Source organism: Microtus oregoni, unplaced genomic scaffold, assembly GCF_018167655.1.
Source record: "Microtus oregoni isolate MIOR12 unplaced genomic scaffold, Mior012 000001F_ref0000356, whole genome shotgun sequence".
NCBI lineage: Eukaryota > Metazoa > Chordata > Mammalia > Rodentia > Cricetidae > Microtus > Microtus oregoni.
The window spans coordinates 14,072,653-14,096,956 of record NW_024543060.1 but is presented as its reverse complement, the minus strand read 5'-3'; the positions used below and the strand labels follow the sequence as shown (position 1 = coordinate 14,096,956).

The window sequence follows — 24,304 nt, the reverse complement described above, 5'->3', positions numbered from 1 at the left end:
CTCAATCAGGAGACATTTGCAGAGAAATAGAAAACATCAAACCGGCACAGCAGGGCCTTCCATGCAGTGAGCAACGAGTCTGGCTCACACTTAAAGACTCAGAACGTTCAGGAGAGGAACCTCAGTCAACACAAAAAAAAGAAAGAAGTTTTATTTCAATTTTTTTTTGGTGCAAAACATCTTCTGATATCATCTAGTTGCAGACTACGATGAAGAATGACCAATGCATCCAGGAAACACAAAATCTTCCTGAGTTTTGGGAAAGTCTCAGTAGCACTACCCTGTCCAAGCAACATACCACAAAACCAGAGGAAAAGAGAAAGAAAGACTGGTTCAAGTAGTTACATACAATGCTTTGGGAATAATCTAAAATTTCATTTATACGGTTGAAATTATAAAGCCTCAAAGTAATAATGAATTGATGAAGTTAAGGTTTAGTGCCTAGCAAGGTGACATGTGCCTCTGAGACATCTGAAGGATCACTGCAGAGCAAATGGCTAGATTCACAAGCACAATGTTAAGGACAGATAGGCATTGTCTTTCCATGCTCTTGAACTGTTTCTTAACTCTACGATGTAGATCCCATGACATTTCCTTATTGGCAATGTCTTTCTTTTGGTTTGAGTCCCAGGATCTATAACTCAAACAAAGGAAAGGAAGTCCCATCCATCTCGAGACAGAAAAGGAAACAACTGGTCCCCAAGAAGGAAAAGCAGAGGTGAAGCTCTGCTCTTTGAACTGAGATGAGCAGTAAGGAGAGCAACTGCTCCTTCTGAAGGGCTTTATCTGCATTTGAGAAAACATCTGCAATTTTTTCTAGCACAGCACGAGGACTTCTGACATAAATATAAGTCTTCAAAGCTACAGAGCGGTGACCAGCGGGAAGCAGCAGCCTTCTTGTTCAGCAAGGAAGACTATCACATGGAATATGCACAATGAATACCAACGGTGGCAAACTCAGGCCAAGAAAGGCATCTCTTTCTCAGAAGCATTTCAAGACTCAATAGTGAATCAATAAGCATTCAAAAATAACTATTCTTTCTCTAAAGGAACCTTTCAAAGTAACCCAAACAAAGGAACACAAGTCTCTCCAGTTGTTTCTAAGATGTTAGCTTAGATCTATACTGGCCAAACTGTTTAGCCAATGCCTGTCCTGTTTGAAAGGAAAATCAATCAATCCGTCACAAAAAGGTCTATGCAAAATAATGAAGATCCCTAGAACACATTTTATTCTGCACCATCCAACAGTGGCATCCTTTCACCAACGGCAAGCCCGAGGTTCTGTGTGCATGCTTTATCCTCAGAACAATCAATAGCATTATCTGTGGGGCGCTCAAGTCTCTGCCTTTGTGCAAGGCTTTTTAATCTCATCTTAGCAACATTTAAAACACGGTGCAGGGTGCTATAACCTCGGTGCTCGCCATGAATTTAGCCACCTTCACACAATCCACTTGCTGAGCAGAGGCACTGCAGTTTGTTCTGACAAGTAGAGGTTCTGCCAAATGGCAAAGCTAAAGGGACAAGTAAACTGGCCGACAGAACTGCACATCAGATGAAGTAGAGCCCTAAAACCAAAGAGGGAGCAGCCTCATTTCCAAGAGATAAAACAGTATTTTTTTTTTTTTAAAAAGTGAATAGGCAGGCGGATCTCTGTGAGTTCGAGACCAGCCTGGTTTACAGAGCTAGTTCCAGGACAGGCTCTAAAAACCACAGAGAAACCCTGTCTCGAAAAACCAAAAAAAAAAAAAAAAAAAAAAAAAAAAAAAAAAAAAAAAGTGAATAGGAAGAGTTAGGTAGCTGTACTTTCAAAAAACAACAGAAATACAAGAAGTGTTAAAGTAATCCAAACTGAATGAAATGTGGGCTTTCAGAAAATGTATCCTGTTATATATACCATTCCTGTGGAAAACCATGGAAGATGCGGTAGAGTAGCTGACATGGGCATAGAAGACGTATCAAACCAGGGATTTAAGCTTCATTCCCCTAAGTGATTGGAGCCCAGTGGCAGCAATAGCTACAGAACACAAAATCTTTATAACTGCGGAGGGTACGCATTAAACTGCCCATTAAACTGTTGTGGCTTGGCAGCCACCAGAAGAAACCTGCAAGGAATGACAGAGCATTATTTTTTATTAATTAACGAATGCACTTGCCTTGATTTGTGACAATGTGAAGCTAAGCATACATCTCAGAAGCGGGGCGTCAGCCAGTGAACCTGGATCCCAGCTGGTCTCAGCTTTTAAGAATACAGAACCAGCTTTGGAGATTAGCCCACACATCTTTGTCCTTAAGAACAGAAACCTTTCTGACGTTTACAAAATACGCACGATGTACGTGATTTGCGACAAACCTGGCCACCAGTTTTGCTTTTCTGTCTGCATCTTGTCCTTCTGGGGAACTAATCAATCTGATGCAGACACAGGCAAAAGTGGAATACATCCGTGGTTTGGGGAGGGCGCCTAATTTAGAGCAAAGTAATCTACGTGACAAAACCACATGCTAACACAGGACAACAACTTGTACAGTATTACCCAGACTCTTTTCTGGTTATTATCTGTTTCCATTGTTTCTAAGGAGAAATAGGAACACTCGGCTAGTAAACAGTAGTCTCTAATTTCTCAACGTGCCATTAAAATTCCCACACCTTACTTAAGAGGAAAGCATAGAAGTGAGACGCCTGGGAAGAAGTGCCCCTTACTTTAATTCTCATTAGAGTTCACCATCTCTGTCATAGGCTTTTTCTAGTTTTCGTTCTCGAGTCTCCAGAGATGCATGCACATACAGGCAAAGACGCACACTACCACTAAACACGCAGAATCACGGACACCACGACAAAGGCACAGAACAGACACAGTAGTCACAGCCAACCACTGTGACAGTGAGACCTGGTTTTCCTTTAAAGCCTAAAGCTCCCATTCCCACACAGTTCCAGTTCCACCAGGAACTTTAAAGGCTCAGAAAGACAGAACAGGTTGCACCCAAGAGACAAGAAGGAAAACAGAATGTGCGCTTGGGAGATGAGGGCTTTACGGTAAAATAAGCAGCGGTGGCCAGTTGCCCAGTAATGTAGCGTTATTAGAAAATGCCAGTCCAGATTCCAGACGCACGTCATGTCATGGAGAAAAGTAAGTAAATAATAGTGGTCACTGTTTTTAGGAATAAGAATAGTAATAACAATTGTCACCACAGCCTTCCGTACAGCAGCTTGCACGTGGAGCCGCTCCTCCTGCTCCACCGCCTCAGCCTCCAGGCATCCTGCCTTGCCCGCCTCAGAAATAGGGGGCACCGGCGGAACCTGCGGACTCAGTGGGTGGATCCGGTGGGTGTGACAGATGGGAGTGGCCACGTGGGCCCCGCCCCTCGTTCCTATCGCGCCCAGCCCTCGTGCGCCTGCGCTTCCCACTCGCCTATCGCAGGCTCTCGGTTGGTGGCGGCGCTATGCCCCTTGGACCGGGCTTTGGTGGCGCTTGGGCTGCTATTAACGGAGCAGCATCCTGCAGAAACCTGGAAACCTAACTAGAGACGTCGCTAGACGGTCACTGACAGCCAGGACTCGGGGCAAAGGAGATGGATGTGGGAAAGCTGGTGTGTCTGCTAGGAGGCAGGGTCGCGTAGGAGCCCGCCTCTTCGGGGCGGGGGCGGAGGGTCGCCTCACAAGCTACGGAAACTTGGGGCGAGCACGCGCTGCCAACCCGCAGACCTGGAGCGAGCGCTGGCCTGCAGTTACTTTTCGCGGGTAAACCGCTCCAGGTTTCCCGTGCCAGGCGGGCCGCGGGGTAGTCGGTGCCAGGCACTTTTTGAGGTTCCCCTGCAAACAAAGCCGCGTTGAGGGGTGTGAGGAGGTGTATCTTGTTTTGTTATTTTTAGTGTTAACTGGGATTCCCCCGCCTTTAAGGAACATCTCATTGTATTAAAGCCTATTTTATTTTTGACTTGCATAATTATGGGCAAATTATGTCGGCTGAAAGTTAAAACAAGTCATTGTCACACAAGAAAAGAGTTTGTGAGTGGTTAGATGTTGTGGGACTTCGGAGGCGTTTCCAGTAGAATCTTTCGCATCCTCTTTTGACCTTCTAAATCTCTACCGATGATATTTGGGAAGTAGCGAATGAATTACCATGTCTACATTTGGGGAGGAGGCTCTCCATTTACTGACCAAAAATTGCTTTGGCTGACTGAATTTTGTACTCACACGGGAAATGTTAGGGTGGTCCAGCTTAATATTAGTTTATGTTTTATCTATAAGAAACCCGTCTTCCCATATAGCCCAGGCTGTTCCTTCTCTGTCTTTCAAGTGTTGAGCTTACAAGTGTATTCCCCAACTTCTTGCTCATTTACCTGAAATTTTAAATAAGTTTGAGAGCAGGGAGTTTTGACTCAGTGGTAGAGACCTTGCCCAGCATGGCTGAGACCACAGCTTCAATATCCAGTACAGAAAAAAAGCATTGAACTTCCTGAGCGTGCCCCCGTCGCCTCTCTTAAGCCTCAGGGTTAAGCCTGTATTAAAATATATGTAATATTTTAAAAAAATCAACAATGCTTCAAAATATAAGTTTTGAATGATCATTTTCTTCCTCTCTTTTTCTTACTTGAACTCAGTATAGTGCCAGGCCAGGATGGTTTCTGTCAGGATATTTTCTGAGTGACAGACACCTGCCTTTCGTTCACAGCTCATCCTCAGACACCTCAGTTCTCACTTAACCGGCAGTCATGAACAGGACTGACTATCATTCTTTAGCAACACAGCTGCACCCCGTACTTCTCCGAAGACCCTTGCCTCCAAAGCTCCCTACGTTGCCTTTAATTAAGAAAAGAGTTCTCACAGGTATGTAGAAATGTGTGTATTAACTAACCTCGGTGTGTTTTTGCATAGACATCCCTTGCTTTCTATGATTCACAGTAAAGACAGTTATTCCTAACCATAATTTTAAATGTTTATGGTGAGGTGACAACAGCCAATGATCCGTTCTATAGGTGTGCTCATCGATGCATCCACATTTGTGGATTTGTTAAGTGTGAATTTGCTTCTTACTAAAATTTCTTTGAAATCTTCCAGTCAATAGCTGTTTTATGGATATTCGTGAGAACGTGCATGTAGGTAAATAAAAATACAAGTTCTCCAACGCGCATGCACCCAGCCAGAGGGAACACTGCCTCTGCCTTGTTTCAACTCCCGTAATATAAAAAAGTGCTCCTTTCCCAATCTGTTTGTTCCATGTTTCTTGAATTTTTGCGCTCCCACCCTGTTCCCATGATTTCTGTAAGTGTAGTGCTGAAGCTCCGTCTAAGCCGAAGAAGGTTGCAATGCGCTTAGCAGGGAACACGTGTCAGATGAACTTCCTGAATGTGTGAGTGTTCTTGGCTGTGAAGTCCATGCCATTATATAAGTGGAACATAAACAATGTGTCCCTAAAAGCAGAACATATAACCACAAGATTGTGTGTTGATTGGTTGATGAACATGCTGAGGGCAGAGGCTTGCAGGACCCTAGCCCGCGTTTTCCCTAGGATCTCAGTGCAGGGTAACTGAGCATGTGCTAAGAATTCACAACTAGTGAAGATTAAATATTGAGCATGGTGCTAGAAACTGGTGGTGGAACAGTTAGCAAAACCAGACCCAGCTCATCTCCTCCTGTCAGCTTCTATCAGGTAGGAGGGAGATAGAAGTCGTGAGCAAATGTCAGTTCAGCCTGTGATAAGTGACATAAAGATGAGCCAGTCTGGGGGCTTGAGAGTTGGTTTCGTGGCTCTTCCTAGAAGACCCTGGTTCTATTCCCAGCACCAGATGGTGGCTCACAGTTCCAGTGTGCTCTTCTGGCCTCTTCAGGCACTAGACATGCCCATCATGTAGGCAAAATCCTCATACGTTTTCAAAGACTTAAAGATAAGCCACTTTTATAATGTGACTTTATGTAATCCTATTACTCATGTATTTCTGTATATTTCTCTATTAAGTATTGTATTTTTATAGGCAATAATATTTCTTCGCCTTCCCCTCCTGAATCTCCCCTCTACCACTTGACTTTATTGGTTGTATTATTTTGATGCCAACGTTTATATTGTGAGATCTATTTATAATGTCACATTTATTATATTTTTGATCTATGTCAATGAAAGATGTGAAAAGCAGCAAATCCCACACAAGCATTGTTGTGTCGATCCTACGTCATCCTTTCTGTGTCTCTGTAATGTCTTGTGTTTCTTTCTTATTTACAACCTGTTCTATAAGTCGCACCCATGGTCACACAGATTGACAGCTCATTACCAGTTCCTGTGTTGGAATTTCTCTATTTGATTTCTCTATTAATCCTTTGGCTTAACACCATCGTCTAGTGTAGGGTTTCTCAACCGTGGCACTCCAAAGGTTTGCTTTTGGCGTCTTGGAGAGTCTATGACCTTGACTAATCTGAATCCAGAGTACTTTGTTTGTAATGGATAGTTGAGGTATTTGTTCAATGAATGAACAAGCACAGCGGCTCAAGTCTAGTTGATAAGCATACTGGTCATCATACAGAATTAATGACCTTGTTTCTGGTTTTCATCACCTTTCAATTAGCCACCAGTAATGAGCTTCCCTGCAAATGAAAAGGTGAAGCGGCCGGTCAAAGCAGCATTGGATGTGCTGTGTGTCTGGGGACAGACCGATGTAGTTAGCAGATGAGAAGGTCCTGGGGTAGGAGCCAGGCTGGAACCAGACCTGGACTTAAAGTGGTATAAAAGAGGAGACTATGTGGTTTTGGAGAGCAGAGGAAAGTACTGGGAAAGAAGGAACTTGATACTTTAGACAAACTGAGATCATAGTGAAATGGCCCAGTTAAGGATGCTGGTACATTTTTGTTCTCTATCAGCAGAGGAGGTTCTTATATGTTAGGGAGATCAGTTTCCCCTTCAGCAGACAGTTCTGGGAGTTCTCCACAAGCCCACAAGTCTCCCCGGTTAGTTTGAAATGGGAAATTTCATGCCCCTCTCCAGCCACCAAAAGGAGAGGGAGATTAAGGGAACAAGATTGCTTGCAATAGCACTAGCCACAGCCCCGTCTCTGAACCCAGATATGTTCACATAGAGAGTTGAGATATAGTAGTTGAGCCGCCAGATAGAGAACTTATGTACCTTCCTACTGAAGTTCTGCCATAACAAATCTCTTCCCTCCCCACTGGAATGTCATTTTCCTACCATTTATTGCATCAGTTAAGACGGCAGGAAAACGACACCTGACATTCGGTCCCGTAGGTATATATGATGGCGTGAGATACCCAAGAGTGCAGGATCCGTGGATTTCTGGACCTAAGAGAAAGCGTTCTTCATGGAGAGATGAACATGTGGCCTCCTCAGTCGATGTCAGCTTGTCCCTGTGTCTGAAAGACTGCTTTTCTATTTTCATTTGACATTAAAAAGAAATGCTGAGCCGGGCGGTGGTGGCGCACGCCTTTAATCCCAGCACTCGGGAGGCAGAGGCAGGCGGATCTCTGGGAGTTCGAGACCAGCCTGGTCTACAAGAGCTAGTTCCAGGACAGGCTCCAAAAACCACGGAGAAACCCTGTCTCAAAAAACCAAAAAAAAAAAAAAAAAAAAAAAAAAAAGAAATGCTGATCTGTATTTTAAAAAAGTACAGATGGGACAAGCTAATGATGAAAGAGCCATTTCGTCAAAAATCACTGTTCACTTTCCCCACTCATAGTACCAGAGTTTTAGTCACAACTGCCCCAGATCTCTATGTCTTGTACCTTTCTCCACGCCTTGGGTTCTTCCAAGAGCTGTTCTCCATCCTTTGTAAGTCATTTTTGCTGTTTTAGCTCACAGTGGTTTGTTCAAAATGTATCTCCCCAAATGTATCCCCATCAGCTTGACTGAAGTCTCCACAGCGAAACAGGGGTAGCTTTTCTTTCGTTTTTTAAGGTGAGTGAGCAGTTAAATGAGAAAATAAATGCTCGACCTTTAGCATCTTTGTTTGGACAGCTTGATACAGACAGACTAATTATATCCCTGTCCCCTCTTTCTCTTGTTCAGCCCCTCCTGATGGATCTGAGAAGACCCATGTAAAATTGCCCCACGATGAAAGCGCATCGGTAAAAAGCGACCATGGTGCTTCTCAGTCACAGAGACCTATCAGTATTCAAAGTATCTCTCTTGACCATGACCGTAAGGCCTGTGAGAGAGTGGTTAACATTTTACCACGTAAACGCGGCTCTCGCCCCTTCATACACTGGAAGATCCCACATAGTGCTGCTGGTTCCATATTTGTTCCAAGCTGTCTGTCGGCATCCTCTCGAGTTTTTAGGAAAAAACTACGCCAAATAAGGAGAGCCAGAAAGGCCAAGAAAAAGGAAGAAAAAAGAGATGCGATTTTCCCGGATAAGCCATTTAGAAACACTTTAATTCTCACCAATCAGTTTTCCAAGCCTTTACCCCCTTCTTACTCTAGGCATATAATCTCTAAACTTAAGGTACCACGTGCTGAGCCTCACCCTGTACCAAAGTTACCAAAGTCTCCAGACTATACTCAAGAAGTTACTCTTCCGAGATCTGAAAGCCAAACACTGCTCAGCCCTATACCCAGCTCCTCATCTTTAGTACCAGAACCACGGTGGTCCGAACGACCGCCACGCCCCTTCGCAAAAGTAAGTCAACTGGTACTGAACATCGCTACCCTTCCCGCAGCCCATACTCTGCCAACGCCTGTGTTACCGAGAAGACCTCCGAGACAGATGGTAATAGGTAAATAAAATTGAAACATGGTCGGCTGTAGTGGGGTTGATCAGAACAAAGGGAAGAGGAGAAATTCAAGATGGATGGCTCCCTTCCTTCTGGGTTTTCAGGGTGGAAAGAAGGACCCACCTTTTCAATTGGACAGTAATGCCCCAGCTTGGGAGCAGCAACAGACATCCTGACCTTATAGAGGTGCCGGTGCCAACCTGGCTACCGCATCCAGATAGTATTGATGAGAGCTGATCAGGAAGCTCAGAAAACGTAGAAAGGGGTGGGCAAGAAGGGGCCCGTGATGCATTAGGTGGGGCCTGGTGTCTAGTGAGAATAAGCAGCAATTTAGAGGGCGGCCTAGATGATCCTGAGTTCCTTAGGAAGACGGGACGTGTTGGTAGGTGCGTGCCAGTCCATTAACTGGTGAATAATTATAATGGAACCACCCTCAAAGGGGTCTAAAAGTTGTCCTTTGTTTTTCTTTCTATCTAGAAACTGTGGCAGACAGCGGAAAGGTAGAAGCCCCTAGACAGCCTGATGGTAAATGCCGGGTTCATACCATTCTTTTAGAAACTGTAAGATTCCTTTCTCTCGATATTTGTGTTTGTGTGTGCAAGGCACACACATCTGTCCTACCTCATTTCCGGTTCCTTGGGCCATTTGTTGCACCAGCAGTTACTTCTTACATCTCGATGATGTATCCCTGATGTACTGATGTTGCGAATGTGGAAGCTAAAGTGTTCTTAATTGAGACAGGGCTGATAGACATGGCGTTATGAGAGTCAACTCGTACCATATACCAGGCTCCATTCGAAGTGCCCAGACCTCGGTCTTCTAAGCAGAAACAAATGAAGCCCGTGTTAAGGAAAGATTACATTATTCTGCTGCCAGGGCTGGTGGCAGACGCCTGTCATCTCATCACTTACTTAGGTGGAGGCGGGAAGATTGGAGAGTTCCATGCCAGGCTAGGTAATAAGATACTATCTAAAATATTAATGCTATTTTGGACCTCATATTTATGTCTACCTACAATCTGATGGACATAGTATGTGACAAAATAATTTATCCTTGTGAAGCACGCGAAAACACAATTAATGAAGAGCAGCAGAAACAGTATTAGGGTTACCCGGCAGATGGCAGATGATTTGAAATAAGGAGTTTTGGTCCTGCCCATCATTACTGAGTAACCACTACAGTTCAATCCACCAAAAGGTGCGTAAAACAGCTGCCAGAGTCAATGGAGAGTAAGCGTGCAGGCAGGACGTAGACGGCCCCAATCCCCAAACCTAGAGAAGCTGCGGGTTAGCAGGGAGCAAGCCGCAGCCCCAGGGAGCAAGCAGCAGCCCTGTGCCTGAACTCTCTCTGTCCCTTCTCCAGTGACCAGGTTCCACCGCCTCCCGTTGCACACGTTTCTCGAGTTTTTGATTGGGTTTACCTTTGCTGGATTCAGAGCAAGCGCAGTCTGTTTTAAAAATTTGAAACTGAACATATGGGGTTGTGGTCCTTCTGAGAGGCTTCGTTCCTTCCTGAAGCAATTATAGACAACGAGTCTTATGTTTTGATTTGCTTCCTGTAGTGCTAATTAGAATCGCGAGAAGAGTGGACCCCGAGGCCCACGTGTTACAAGGGGAAGGCTTTAAGACTATCACGGCAACCCGCTACGAGACAGTAATGGCGATGAGCAGCCTGGCCATAATAAATTGCCAATTATATGGAAGAAATGCACTTAATCTTAAGGTATGCTAGGTCCCCTAACAGTGACGTCCTCTTGTGTTATCCGTTGTTTTCACCGTCAGTTTCCCCATATACATTGTTTCCATTCAGTTGAGGGAGCCTTGCCCATCACAGCAGAGATTTCCCAGCAACGCATGGCAATGCTGTCTCTAAACTGACCTGTCCAACTTTGTCTTCGGTTCACCAGTAAAGTTTGAAAGGACACTGAGGCTCAAAGAAAGTACTCCGTTTTTTTTTTTATTTTCTTCACCATTTAGCCTGATAAGTAGAATTGAAATTGTTCCCGTTTTTAAATTGCCAGGAACTTTATATCTTGAGTCAAGTCTAGCGTGAGGCTGGTTGGCACTCAACACTGGCGCTGCCCAGCAAATGAACCACAGGTTCATTTAGGTACTGTTCGGTCATTTATTAAGCGCACACTATGTTCTAAGCCGGGGCTTCTCCTGCAACTCCCATTCTGCAAAGTGGGCATTAGTGATAATCTCATTCCACAGATGCAAACATGGAGGTGGCAGGAAAACTTGCCCAAGACCTCACAGTAAGTCAACGGAGCTGTTTGCTTGTCTGACACACACACACACACACACACACACACACACACACACACACACACAAAATATCTATCACACATACACGCAAAGAACAATTTGATTTGAATTATGTAGAGTTGTAATTTTTCTCTTAAAAGATCAGAAAAGTTTTGGCAGTACATCCTGTAGTGTTACCAGTTAGAAAACTGAACTGTTCAACATAGAATTTACTGTTAATAATTAATATCTTATTTTGCGTTACTCCCCTAGGGATTCTTTCTTCTGCACTGTCCAGACTTAACACCGATTGCTTTTCAATTGGTATACCTTAATTTATCATTTAATGACCTCAGCAAGTTTCCTATGGAAGTGAGTACACCCTTTTCCTACCTATATTGCTATAATTTACTATTGTAAATAAAAGTAGACATCTTTATTGTTGTGATCCAGCTGCCCTCACTCCCCCTGACTGACAGCCGAACTTCCTTGTGGTCTGTAATTGACAAGGATGTTCGTGTTCTTTCTGGCTGGTGGGTCTCCACAGAAGGAGTAGAGGTATAAAAGGTTGCTGGGCAAAATAAAGGTTGCTGTTCTTCCACCTGAAAAGAAGCCTCCGTGTGTCAATCCCGGCACCCCCACCCCCACCAGTGTCTTCTCTCCAGGCTGCGCTGGCTGCAGCATTTATGATATCCTGAAGATATTATGAAACACATGCGTGTTGGGCTGCATCCTTCTTTATTAGAAGTGAAGAAAGCACAGCACGTTTTTCTTTGGAAAATCAGTGATGCAAACCTCAAACGCTCTATTGCACCAAGCTCTCAAATATGTTCTCATGGTTTATCTAGCGCATAAAAAAGAATTCATTCTTCTTTTAGTAACAATTAAAATGAATTTGTACGTGTGCCAGTCAGGAATTAAAAGACCAGGTTAGCCTGGGCGGACTGGGGTGAAACAATTTGGTCTGCCCGGAACAGGATCCTCTCGCTCAGGAACTCTCAGCCGCTGTAGTTGCCTGCCCAAGAGAGCTGGAGATCAAGCCAGGCAGTGGTCTGGTGTGAGTGGAGGAGGGGCTCCTAAGCCCCCACTCCTGTCTGACAGTTGATGACTGCTGGAGGGAGGGGCAAGTCTGTTTTCCTAAGTGTCTGGCCCCTGGCAGGTCAACCCATTCCACTGAATGGCCTTATAACCGTGACCGTATGGGAAGCACAAATTAGACTCAATAGTAGACTATTTAAAACTCACAAGAGAGTGTGATGTTGGGGGAAGGGATTTGGGATTTGGAGTTAGGAGGAGAAATGGGAGTGAACATGGTTAAGATACGTTTTCTATATTATTAAATTCTCCAAGAGTTAATAAAAATATTTTTAAAATGTTAGTGACCAGACCATATAAACACTGTAACAAGTTTTAGCTGTCAGCAGCTAAGATAGGGAAACCAGGCATAGGGTGACTTAATTTGATACCCCTTTTTTTAAAATAAATGAGGCTTTACAAGTTGTTTGGATAGGCTCTGTTTATACTGCCTTATCCAGCATTTTGCTGACCACTGGATAATAGATTGTTTTATGAAATGACTTTCAGTCTATTGGCTTTTTCTTAGTGAACGATTTTCAGCAAATGGACTTCTCTATTTCGCTCAGTGTTGAGAGCATGGTTTCCGACAGCTCAGCAACAGGCCTATTTCATGAATCTTATTCTCTTGGTGAGTGAGAGCATGCGCACACACGTGCACACCCTTGTGCATGCTACAGTCCATGCTGATGAAGACGTGTGCATGTGGACAGGACAGGTGCTGTGATGTGTCTTATTTCACGGGAGAGGACCACTTTTCTCTCTAGCACACGGCACTGGGTTTGTTAGGTTAGTGAAGCCATGCTAAGAAGCGTTTCTAACTACAGGAATCTCGGTTCTTCATGTTTATCTTTCTCCTGAGCAGACACAGATAAGGAGTGCTTGCCAAAAACAAAACCCCCCCAAAAAACAAAAACAAAACCTGTCCATCTGCTGGAAGACGGAGCGTACAAATACAAGGCTATAATTGTCACATAAGAATATGGTGCTAAATGCAAAGGTGTGATTGCCTTATTTCTGATTCTAGTGGAACTGCATTGAGTTTGTCTCAATTTAGGTTGATGTTGGCTGTGGCTTCTGGTGAAGGAATATTTTCTTGACTGTTTGTGTTTTTACGCTGGGGTCTAGGCATCTGGAGTTGTACTTGAGGTGTGTATTGGCTTGATATCTGGTCTTGTCTTTGTTGGGTGGGTGTTCAGTTCTTGGGTTATTGTTCCTATCTGTGGGTCGTAGGCAAGTGTGGTGGTTGTGGGTTCCCTGGTAGGGTAGAATATTCTTTTGTGGATCAGTGTGTCAGAAAAGAATAGTGATGGACTAAGAAGTAAGGCTGAGAAGAGCTGTAGGAAAGAGCTAGGGCGACCTTAACTTCTCACCAAGAAGCAGAGCCCCCCAGGGAATGGAGATGAAGGGAGGAGGGGTTCCCAGCAAGGCACCACAAGACTTACAGGAAGGCTGAATGTATCATAATGGAGGACAGACAGAGAGGGTAGCAAAAATTGCATTCCTGATTCCTAGTCCAGTTTGACCTTTGGGGGTCACTATTAGAAAGAGTTTCTGGGGATGGGCAATTAACACAAGGAATGACTATGGGTTAGAAGGGAAGGCTGACAGGGTCGGCTGGAAAGAGTTAAGTTGGGTTGCTGCCATGAGTCCCCAGAGAATCAAAGCAACTAATTCTTAATCAAGGAGTCAAGGAAGAATCGAAATAGAAATTAGAGAATTTTGAAGATGAATGGTAGTGAAAACAGGTGTCAATATTTATTTGGTGCATCTGAAACTGCTCAGGGGAAAATAGACAGCTGTAAATACCTATTTTAAGAAAGAAGTATCTTGCCTGGTGGTGGTGGTGGCACACACCTCTAATCCCAGCACTGGAGAGGCAGAGGCAGGCATGTTTCTGTGAGTTTGAGGCCAGCCTAGTCTACAGAGTGAGTTCCAGGACAGCTAGGATTGCACAGAGAAACCCTGTCTCAAACAAGAAACGAACAACAAAAAACTAAACAAACAAAAATAAAGAAGTATCTCATAGCAATAAAATAACCTTCCAACTTAAGGCATCAGAAAAAAAGTGAACTAAACCTTAAAGAGACTAGAAAAGGAATAATAAAAGTTAGTATAGGGATTTGAGAACAGGAAATCAATAGAGATAAGGCAAAAATGCAAGAGTTATTAATGTGGGATTCCCCTTTGTATGTTCTGAATGTTTTATTACCGTTAGTTAATAAAGAAGCTGCTTTGGCCTGTAGCAGGGCAGAACATAGCCAGGTGGGAAATCCGGACAGAGATATATAGAGAGAGTAGGTGGAGTCAGAGAGATGACTTGTAGCTACTGAAGAAGAAAGATGCTGGAACCTTACCAGTAGTAGGCCGCAGCCTCATGGTAATACACAGATTAATAGAAATGGGTTAATTTAAGATGTAAGAGCTAGCTAGAAATATGCCTGAGCCATTGGCCAAACACTGTTGTAATTAGCATAGTTTCTGTGTGATTATTCGGGTCTGAGCAGTCAGGAAATGAACATACAGTCTCTGCTTACAAGTTACTACTTTGAAAAGATCAACAAAATTGACAAGGATTACATAGAAAGACCAAGAAAAAAAATACAGAAGATTCAAGTTCCCAAAATCAAGGATGAAAGGTCACTGTTGACCTTACAGAAATACCAAGAAAGAGCTTAGACTTTTAAGTAACTATTCCAACCAATTTAATAACTTAGATGAAATGAATATATTTCTATAAACACTATAAGAGCAGACTAAAATATGAGTGATTTATTACAATAGCTTCAACAATAATTTTAAAACATTCCACAAAGAAATGTTTCAGTATAGATGATTTCATGAGTGAATACTTTCAAATTATCTAGGAAGAATTAAAACAATCTTTCACAAACTCAACAAAGAGAAGATGAAAGAACATTTTTCCATTTCAAACCATCAAGCCAATAATAGCAAACATCAGCCATAACAAGAAAAGTAAGTACAGAGTATCATCATGCCTGTATATGTCATGTCCTCAGCCATGTTTCATGTCCTCATGACATGTTTCCAGTCCAACATACAAAAGCAACTTCACGCCACAACCAAGTGAGATTTATCTCAGGAATACACAGATGGCTTAACATAGAAAGGCTGATATAAGATTAAAACATGAAAGGGGAAACACAATTATCCCAATAGATATCCTAGAACACAGCTGAGACTGTCAGCACCTTTTCAATACCCCGTCCACTCAACACGTAGGGATAGAGGAGACAACCCTTGCAAACCCTCACAGCTAGTGCACTTGATGACGGAAGACTGGAAGTTTGCCTCCTCAGGTCAGGAACAAGATGGAGATGGACATTCTGACTTCTTCTGTTCAACCTTGCACTGGACTATCTAACCAAAGCAATTGGCCAAGTGCTGATATCTATCCAGATCAGAAAGAAAAAATATGATGGACTATATCTACAGCTTGACAACCAATTATCCCATCAAGATGCATGAACATTTTATCTCAACTATATGAAACAGTTTTGAAGAAGAGAAGATATGAAAGCCGTGATCTGATATGCAGGTGATATGACCCTTCATACAGCTATAGTAAATCCAGTAAAATCCAGTTATAGTGTGTACTTCCTGAAAGGTTGCAGAGCATAAGGTTAATGCAGAAAAAAGTCAACTGTGTTTTAGTATGTCATCAGTATGCAGTCTTGATAAGAAAATTCCTAAAACAATTTCATTTAAAATCACATGAAAAAGAATAAAATATTTAGGAATAGGGTCAACCAAAGCTCCATACCTACCCTGTGAAATTTCAGTCGGAAAAAAAATTATATGAGACATGTATAAGTGAACAAACATCTCAGGTTCATTGGTCCAGAGGTTTGATATTTTTCTGATGATAATGATTCCAAATTTATTTACAGCTTAATTCAGTTTTACATTTCCATATGAAAAAATTGATGGGCATGAAAGAGTGTATCACCTGGCTATGGTGAATCCTGCTGGGGGGTATTTCCCTCATCTTTATCTGATGGTCTTATATGAAAATATGAGTCAATAAAAATTTAGGACTTTTCCCAGATTGAAATACTCTAACCTGCAGGGAAGCCCTTAAAACAGAAAAAAAAAAAAGACAAACAACCAAACAAACCCAACCAAACAACCAAACAAAGCAAACTCAAAATAGCTTCAGGAAGTCCCTGAAACTAACTAGATTCACTACCTCACTACCTGCCTCCCAAGGAATAAGTGGTAAAGACTGCTGAGAGTCACCATGGGAGGAACAAAGCTGAAAAGAAGATCCTGAGCTAGCATAAGTGCCGGGAAGAAACAGGCTGGCCAAGCTGCCAGAAGTGGTTTAGACCAGCTGAGTGTCTTGGAAGGGATACTCTCCAATCTGCTGAACTGCCTGCAGGTGGTGCAGTGTGTTTCAGGTTCCCATGAGCTGTCACCCGTGCTGGGGCGGGCTTTGGTGATGCACCTGTCATTTCCGCGCCTGTATGTAACCCCTCACTCATATTCCTGTAAGTGACCCCCGATAAAACTCATTGGACTTGGTCCGTATCCAGACTCGTCGTCTCCGTTGTGGACCCCCTCTCTGGGATGTGTATGTTGTGTCTGTTATACCCGTGTCACGGGACCCCCCCCCAAACGAGACCACCACAGAACCAGTATCTGATGCAAACACGCTGGGATTATTGATTCCAAGTTAGCTAACTCAGACTGTAATCCAACACACCGCCACGGTGGGTGGGGGAGAACGGCCCCGAGGCTTTAGGGTAGGAGGTTTTAAAGGGGAAAGCAGCAAGCAGGATGGCACAAGCCTTGGCATTTCGGGACTGGGTAAAAGAATACCACTCTTGAATCTGTTGGTGGAGGTATAGGGGAATTTCAAACCAGTGGTTAATCAGATACCTCAAGGACGTTTGAAGCAAGCAGATGTAAACAGGTGTTGCTTGGGTACCCTGGTGGGTCGCTTTGACCAGGGCAGGTACAGTTTCTTGGTAATGTTTTTGACTTTGCTGGGCTGCATTCATTCCCCTAGTTAGGTCCTGTCTAAAATAGAGTTCTTTCTCAAAATGGAGTTTGTTCTACTCCTTCAGTATCTTTCCAGGAAAAGTCTTGTCACACAATTGTGTGTGTGTGTGTGTGTGTGTGTGTGTGTATCTGACTGTGTCTGTGCGTGCATGTGCACATGCATGTGGGTATCCATGTAGGCCAGGAGAGGACTTTGGACCCCCTGCAGTTACAGGCAGTTGCCAGCTTGGGTAGAAGGTTGAGACCTCCAGTCCTCTTCAATGGTAGTGAGTGTCCTTACCCTCTGAGGCGTCACTCCAGCGCTCCGAGGATAATTCTTGAGTCAGGGACACATAAGCAAAGTAAGTTTTTCTGTCTCAACATATCATCATATTAACCCCAACCTTTGATTTTGAGGACTTTCTTCTCTTAATTCATTTTATTCCAATTAGTTCATAAATTAAAACACCACATAGCCTCTCACCCTGTGCATCGCAGTGAACGTCTGTCCAGTTACAAGGGCCATTCTGAAGCCAAGGAGCCCCCACTCAGGGGTCACTTTGACCACCGATTCCATTTTCATCAGCTTCTCCACCACACATCCACACGCTTCCGAAAGGAAAACCAGGCCCTATCGGCCATCCTGCCTACCAGGACAACATGGAATCTGAGCCAGGACTCTAGCTCTTGTCAGAGAAGTTTTCTTCTTGCAAAATACGTGGCCATTGACACAGAGACTGTCAACTGGTCAGGTGCCGAGGGTGAGAGACTCTGGGGTGCTCAGCCTGAAATGAGAGGCGCATATTGCAACCCCTGCTATACAGCTCGGGGTCTGTGTAGAAGTGGGCACTGGAAAGGTCGTAAGACCTGGAGGTGGTGGATGACTTCATGGGAACTGTTTTCCAGCAGGGCAGATGCACGGGTGAACTCACGGAAATTACCACAGCATGCACGAGGCCGGTGCAAACCCAAGCCAAACCCGCTTCCAGCATGGAGAGGGAGGTGGGCACAGCGTCCCACCCCTAGCTGAGGCCATCAGCATTTGATAATTGCTTGGTGAGGGAAAGGCAATTTTCACTAATGCTGTGTCCCACCAGTAGGTCAACCACACTCCACAGAGTCTTCAGTGGGTGGAGGTTGGTGGGGAGGGACAAGGCATGCTGATGAAGTTGCATGGGTCCGGAGGAGGGAGTGGGGTGGATCTGAGAGGAATGGGAGAAGAAGGGTGAATACGATCAAAACTCATTATATGGAAATCTCAAAGAATTAATAAAGTCATTATTTAAAAGGAAAAAAGTATGGCTGATGAAATTAGAGCTTTATAGCCTCCTTTGTGACTCAGACGTCCCCCCCTCCTCTTACTCATCACTCAGTGCTACCCTGCTTTGGTCTTTTTTTCTCAAAGTGTTTATTGAGCCACACGATATGAGTCATCATGGTTTTCTACACCAATCTTACTGTATTGGTTTAAAACATTTATAAAAGGCACACATGAGTTTGTAGACTTCTCATTCAATTAACATTTGTTTTTCTTTTCTATTCCCCAGATCCTTCAGCTTAAAAATCTACAAGTACTGAAACTGAGAAATAACCCTATCAGAGAAATTCCTTTTGAAATCCAGCAATTGAAGTACCTTAGGAATTTCTCCATTGCCTTTAATTTTATTAAAGAGCTTCCTTTTGGGTAATGTAAATTATTTGTATCTATTTTACTTAGTTGTAAATTATTTAGTAAAGTCTCCGTTTCCCTTTTGAAAGTGGCTAGAAGCATTTTGCCTACTTACAAATTCTCATTCTGGTACCATTAGCAGATTCGCTTCTTACTGTGCGAATAAAACCAACCCAGCCACACAGGGCAGTTAGGATGGCTCTGGTGAATACAGAGCCCTGTGCCTCCCGCTGACAATGCTTTTGCATATGGGAAACACCGCACTGGGCATTAGGAGCTTGCAATGTGTGCTTTATTACTGAGGATGACGGCCTGAGGTTCTGTAGAAGGCAGTCTGTGTGTTCTGGCCCTTGATTTTCCAGTCTGTAACAAGAAGACGGATCTATATGATGGTTGAGAACCTTTGCGTTCTAATAAGAATGCTGACCTTGAGTGTAGGAAGGTGGCGTTCTCTCTTAACGCTTGAGGGAAATTTTAAACTGAATCTTTAGCCAAATCACCAAAACCAGGTAGCTCTTTCAATTAAGAGTTTAACAAGCTGAATATAGTAAGTTAAGGGTGTGTGTGTGTATGTGTGTGTGCGTATGTCCATGCACATGTGTTTGTGCGTGTTATGTAGATGTAAATACACATAGCTATATCTGTATTATATATACATAACTATACATATTCATAGGCAATACAGCACCTAAATATGAATTCATAACATATAATCTGTAGTCATAATCACATACTTTAAATAGTCCTGTCACTGAAAATGTGACAGTCCCTATGGTAACTAAAATTTGGTTGTAATTCAAGAGTCAACCTTTGTCATTGTTACACACTGGCCAAATTGCATAAACTGTTGGTTACAATAAAATGTTTCAGGTACTTTAAACATATTAGTATTTCTAAAGCAAAGTGCTATTTTTACTAACTATAATTAGATGTGCATGTCTATCAAAGACAGATTGGCAGCATACTAAACTCAAAATGGAAAACAGTAGTACAGTCTTACCGATTGCAAAGAAAACACAGAGCAACCTCTGACATGACGGGAAATGCTTGTTCAGTGAAAACTCACCTAGAGGGATGACACCACAAAAGATGCCATTGCACCCCTATTTAAAACTGTCAGCCCTCTCGCTTGCTCAGCCAGGGAGACCTGATGGCACTGTGGCAGGATTTAGGAAGCATCACCTGAAACCAGGGAAACGCAGTGAACCGAGCAGGTCTAGCATCCTCGAGTCGGTTATGCCTCCAGACACATTTCACACTCTGGTCGTTACTGTCTGAAGTAGTCACATAGATGTGCAGTGGACATCCCACTTTAATTCTTGGGCTTCAGCACATGTTCTTATACACCTGCTATGCGCTGCCGGGGCTCCTGGTCCGTCGGGAAGACAGACAAGTCAATATAATTAACAACATAAAATTATGGAGCTGTGCCCTGTAAGCTCTGTGGACAGGAAAGGGTAACATGGAAGCCATGCTGTGGGTTCAGAGTCATTCCCTGAAAGAGAGGATGCCTAACCAAATGCAGCTTCTGAGTTGGCTCCATCTCAGGGGTCGAGCAAAGGATGGTCATTCCATGAATGGGATAGATGTTTCTTGAATGAACAGAGTTCCAAAGCATCATATATAATGTAGGTTAGAAAATAGCAACTTTTTGCTAAATTTTGCAACCTACAGGGCAGAGCCAACTGGAGTGATAAATGGGTCTTTGTGAGGTAAGGGGAGGAAGTATACTTTACAGAATGACTGGCCATCATGGGGCTTTCTATAGGGCAGTGGTGGAGCCAAATTCTCCTTTGGTGACACTTGTAGCAGTGTGAAGAATGGCTCTGTGAGAACAAACCAGAGTTCACAGTGACCACTGGGGACCATCAGAGTGGTTGAGGCAAGAGAGGAAGAGAAGGTGGACTCGGGCCATGGAGTGAGCACTGCAATATCTAATACTGGTTAAGACGTAGCAAGGAAAAGGAAAAGAAGCATCTGGGTTTAAAGGTCAGAGTAGGGGCTGGGGAAATGACACAGTTCTTATGAGCACACACGGCTCTTCCAGCGCCAAGCCCTGCTCCCAGCACCCATATTGCGTCGCTCACAACTGCCTGGAGCTCCAGCTCCAGGGGATCACATGCCCACTTCTGGCCTCTCCTGGTATCCACACGCATGTGCACAGACACACAAATAACATATCCAAAATAGTCATATTGTGCACTGATAGATAAGAGGTAGTTACAGAGACCAGGGTGAAGGGAACGCCCGGGCTATACAAAGGCAGCCTGATGCATCATGGAAGACGTGAGCGGATCCCTTCCTAGGAGGAGGATGGGAAGAGTTAAATAAAACAGAGAAGCCCAGTCAGACGAAAGCCAAATGGTCAGCGCAGAAGCCACAAAGGGAGTTTGTGGACAGCCTGAGCTACCCTGCCTCAAAAAACGAAGGAGATTGCCTTTTCCTATTATTACTTGCTTACATTTTTTACTTAGGATTTTTATGTACTGAAGCTGTTTTTCCTTTTCTCTGTCACTTGGGTGACTAAGTTTCTCTAAAAGTATGGTCTTTCTAGTCATATGACATCTGTGTGCCACAGGAGAGAGAGCCCTGCTCCCCAAGGCCAGCTCAGTACCGTAGATGCTGAACCTTGTGGGGAGCCACTCATGGCCTTGACGTCATTTTCTATTGGCAAGGCTAGGCTAAGTGCACTTCATCTCAAGAACACTACAAAAGTCAAGGGGAAATAGCTTTGTAAATTGTTTTGTAAATTCCTCCAGTTATTTCTAAATCCTTTTCTTTTCTCCTGAACCTACATTTCTACAATGAAATAAGACATCTAGATCATTGAAAGTTTCTTCCCCTTTTATGTAAAATAGATTTTTTTTCTCATGTAATATATTCTAATTATGGTTTCCCATCCCTCTGCTCCTCCCAGTCCCTCATCACCTCACCTCCCATCTGAATCCACTCCCTTTCTGTCTCTCATTTAGAAAACAAGCTTCTAAAGGATAATAATAAGATAAATAATAAGATAAAACAAGAGAAAGGAACACATTGGAATTAGACAAGACAAACAAAGAGAAGGAAAAGAGCCCAGAAGAAGGCACAAGGAACTTTGGGACCCACTCATTCACACACTCAGGAATCTCACAAAAACATTACATTGGAAGGAAGCCATAATAGATGCAAAAGACACACCTGTGCAGGAGACCGTGAGGTTTGCCCACGTTGATTAGAAGGCCTTGTTTCACTCACGTTCTCTAGTCCCTGTGGCGCTTATGTACTTCCTCCTTTCCTGCTGGGTTCCCTGAGCCCTGAGGGGAGGGATGTAATAAAGACTTCCTGTTTAGGGCTGAGTGTCCCAAGGTCTCTCACTGTGGGTCTCTGTATTTGTTCCCATCACTGGAGGAAGCTTCTGTGATGGAGGCCGAGCAAGACACTGATCTATGAGTCTAGCAGAGGTCATTGGGAGTCATTTTATTGCTGTGTTCTTTTAGTAGGATAGTAGTGTTTGTCTTTACCCTACATCCCTGGGCCATCTAGTCTCAGGTTCTTGGTACCCAAGTCGTGTTGGGTGTGGGTCCCATCTCCTGGAGTGGTCCTTAAGTCAAACCAGATTTCGGTTGGCTCCTCCTACAAGCTCTGTGCCTCCGTTGCACTAACATATCTTGCCGGCAGATATCATTGGGGCGTTGAGAGCAGTGATGTTGAGAGACATCAGTGAGCAGCGTTTGTTGATTGTTGAGTATGATTGACTCTTTGGGTTGGAGTTTTCCTTCTAGCCTCCCATGGGACATTATTTGTAGACAGATACTGCTTAAATTTGGTTTTATCATAAAATGTCTTATTTTCTCCATCTGTTGTGATTTGTGATTGACAGTTTTGCTGGGTATGGTAGTCTAGGTTGGCATCTGTGGTCTATTAGAGTCTGTAGCACATCTGTCCAAGCCCTTCTGGCCTTTAGAGTCTTCATTGAGAAGTCAGGTGTTATTTTAATAGGTCTGCTTTTACATATTACTTGGTCTTTTTCTCATTGTACCTTTTAATATTCTCTCTTTGTTCTATATAGTCAAATGTTTTGATTGTTAAGTGTCAAGGGGACTTTCTTTTCTGGTTCAGTATATTTAGTATCCTGTATGGTTCATATACTTTGATAGGCATCTTCTTTAGGTTAGGAAATTTTTCTTCTATGATTTTTTAAATATATTTTCTGGGTCTTTGCTCTAGGTTTCTTCTTCAGTTATTCTTAGATTTGGTCTTTTCATAATGTCCCAGATTTCCTGGATGTTTTGTGCCAGGAGTTCTTTTTTTTTCTTCCTTTTTATTTTTTAGATTTAACACTTTCTTTAACCTGTGTATTCATTTCATCTGTTATGTTTTCAATGCCTGGGAATCTATCTTCCATCTCTTCTATTCTGTTGGTGAGGCTTGCCTCTGAGTTCCTACGTTTTTCTTTTCCACATTCCCCTCAGTTTAGGTTTTCTTTATTGATTCTGTTTTTACATTCCCAGGATCTTGACCGATTTTTCCTCGTTTCCTTCCCCTGTTTGTGTTTTCGTAGATTCCTCGGAGATACTTGTTCATTCTCCTTTAAAGACCTCTATCATATTCATAAAGTCTATTTTAAGGTCTCTTTCTCATGCTTCAGTTGCAGTGCTCAGGCCCCGCTGTGGTAGGGTTGCTGAGCCTGGTGGGGACAGATTGTTGCTGATCGTGTTTTTACTCTGACATCTAGACGTTTGGGTTTGGAAAGATTGTAATTCTAGGTGCTGATACCTGATATTGTCTTTCCCCCCCCCCCTTGGTTTCTATTGACCTCTCTAGTTCTTAGGAGAGTGTGTTGGCCGTATGTTGTCCAGTAGGAAATTCTGCTGGGATCCTGACAGATGTGGCCACTGGGGTTTCCAGATAAATCTGTTTCTAGGAATAGGAATGGACTGGGGAGGTCCATAGAGGGGAGAAAAGTAGGATGAGCCACTGGGATCTGCTTAGTTCCCGGGAATGGAGCAGAGAGTGAGGAAAGGCCACAACAGGCGATCTTCTACAGAGCTGGGAATGAGACTGGGCAATTGGATTTGGAGGAGCAGAGGGAGAGTGAGGATCTGCTGTGGGTCTACCCTCCTCCCTGACTGGTCTAGCCTGTGGTTCCCAGAGAGTGCCTCCTCCCGGAGTTAGAGGCTGGGATGATGGGATAACCTAGGGGAAGGAAGTTGGAAGGGCAAGATCTCTGTGATGTGCTGAGGCAAAACAAACAAATAAACCATGATCTCGAGTTGAAAGCACAGAGTAGATAGTTCAGCATTTTCTTAACAGAGATGAAAAAGAAATTGGGGGTGACCACTGGACCACAAAGGGTTATCTTACACTTCCTAGTCAGTACCACCAGTTTCTCAGAGAAAAGGACTTTAGATCAGCTGGGCTTCATACATTTCTGATTTACTCGGCATGACACTGGATAGATAGAAGTAGAAGATGGAATTCCTGGTCTCTAGGACCTCATAGTTGTACGATGGCACAGGGGCCCAGAGAGGTGAACTCTCACACGGAAGTGTCGGCTCTTCTAGTTGAAAAGATCTGGAGAGGGTTCTGTGTAAAGAGGCAACATCTGGGTTAAGATT

General features: G+C 43.5%; 2 protein-coding genes across 2 annotated transcripts in view; one reads left to right on the top strand and one right to left on the bottom strand.

The window, feature by feature from the left end:
• Positions 1-3,255, bottom strand: part of Lcp1 (lymphocyte cytosolic protein 1) — a 95,214-nt gene extending 91,959 nt beyond the window's left edge. Inside the window, exon 1 of the mRNA XM_041674121.1 lies at positions 3,200-3,255. The gene's annotated coding sequence lies outside the window, so the exon portion shown is untranslated. The remainder of the gene's footprint in view (positions 1-3,199) is intronic.
• A 1,455-nt stretch (positions 3,256-4,710) lies between these two features.
• Positions 4,711-24,304, top strand: part of Lrrc63 (leucine rich repeat containing 63) — a 31,606-nt gene continuing 12,012 nt past the window's right edge. Inside the window, exons 1-6 of the mRNA XM_041667817.1 lie at positions 4,711-4,825; positions 8,007-8,714; positions 9,189-9,236; positions 10,273-10,433; positions 11,231-11,329; positions 18,583-18,719. Of these exons, the coding sequence (XP_041523751.1) occupies positions 4,711-4,825; positions 8,007-8,714; positions 9,189-9,236; positions 10,273-10,433; positions 11,231-11,329; positions 18,583-18,719 (1,268 nt within the window). The remainder of the gene's footprint in view (positions 4,826-8,006; positions 8,715-9,188; positions 9,237-10,272; positions 10,434-11,230; positions 11,330-18,582; positions 18,720-24,304) is intronic.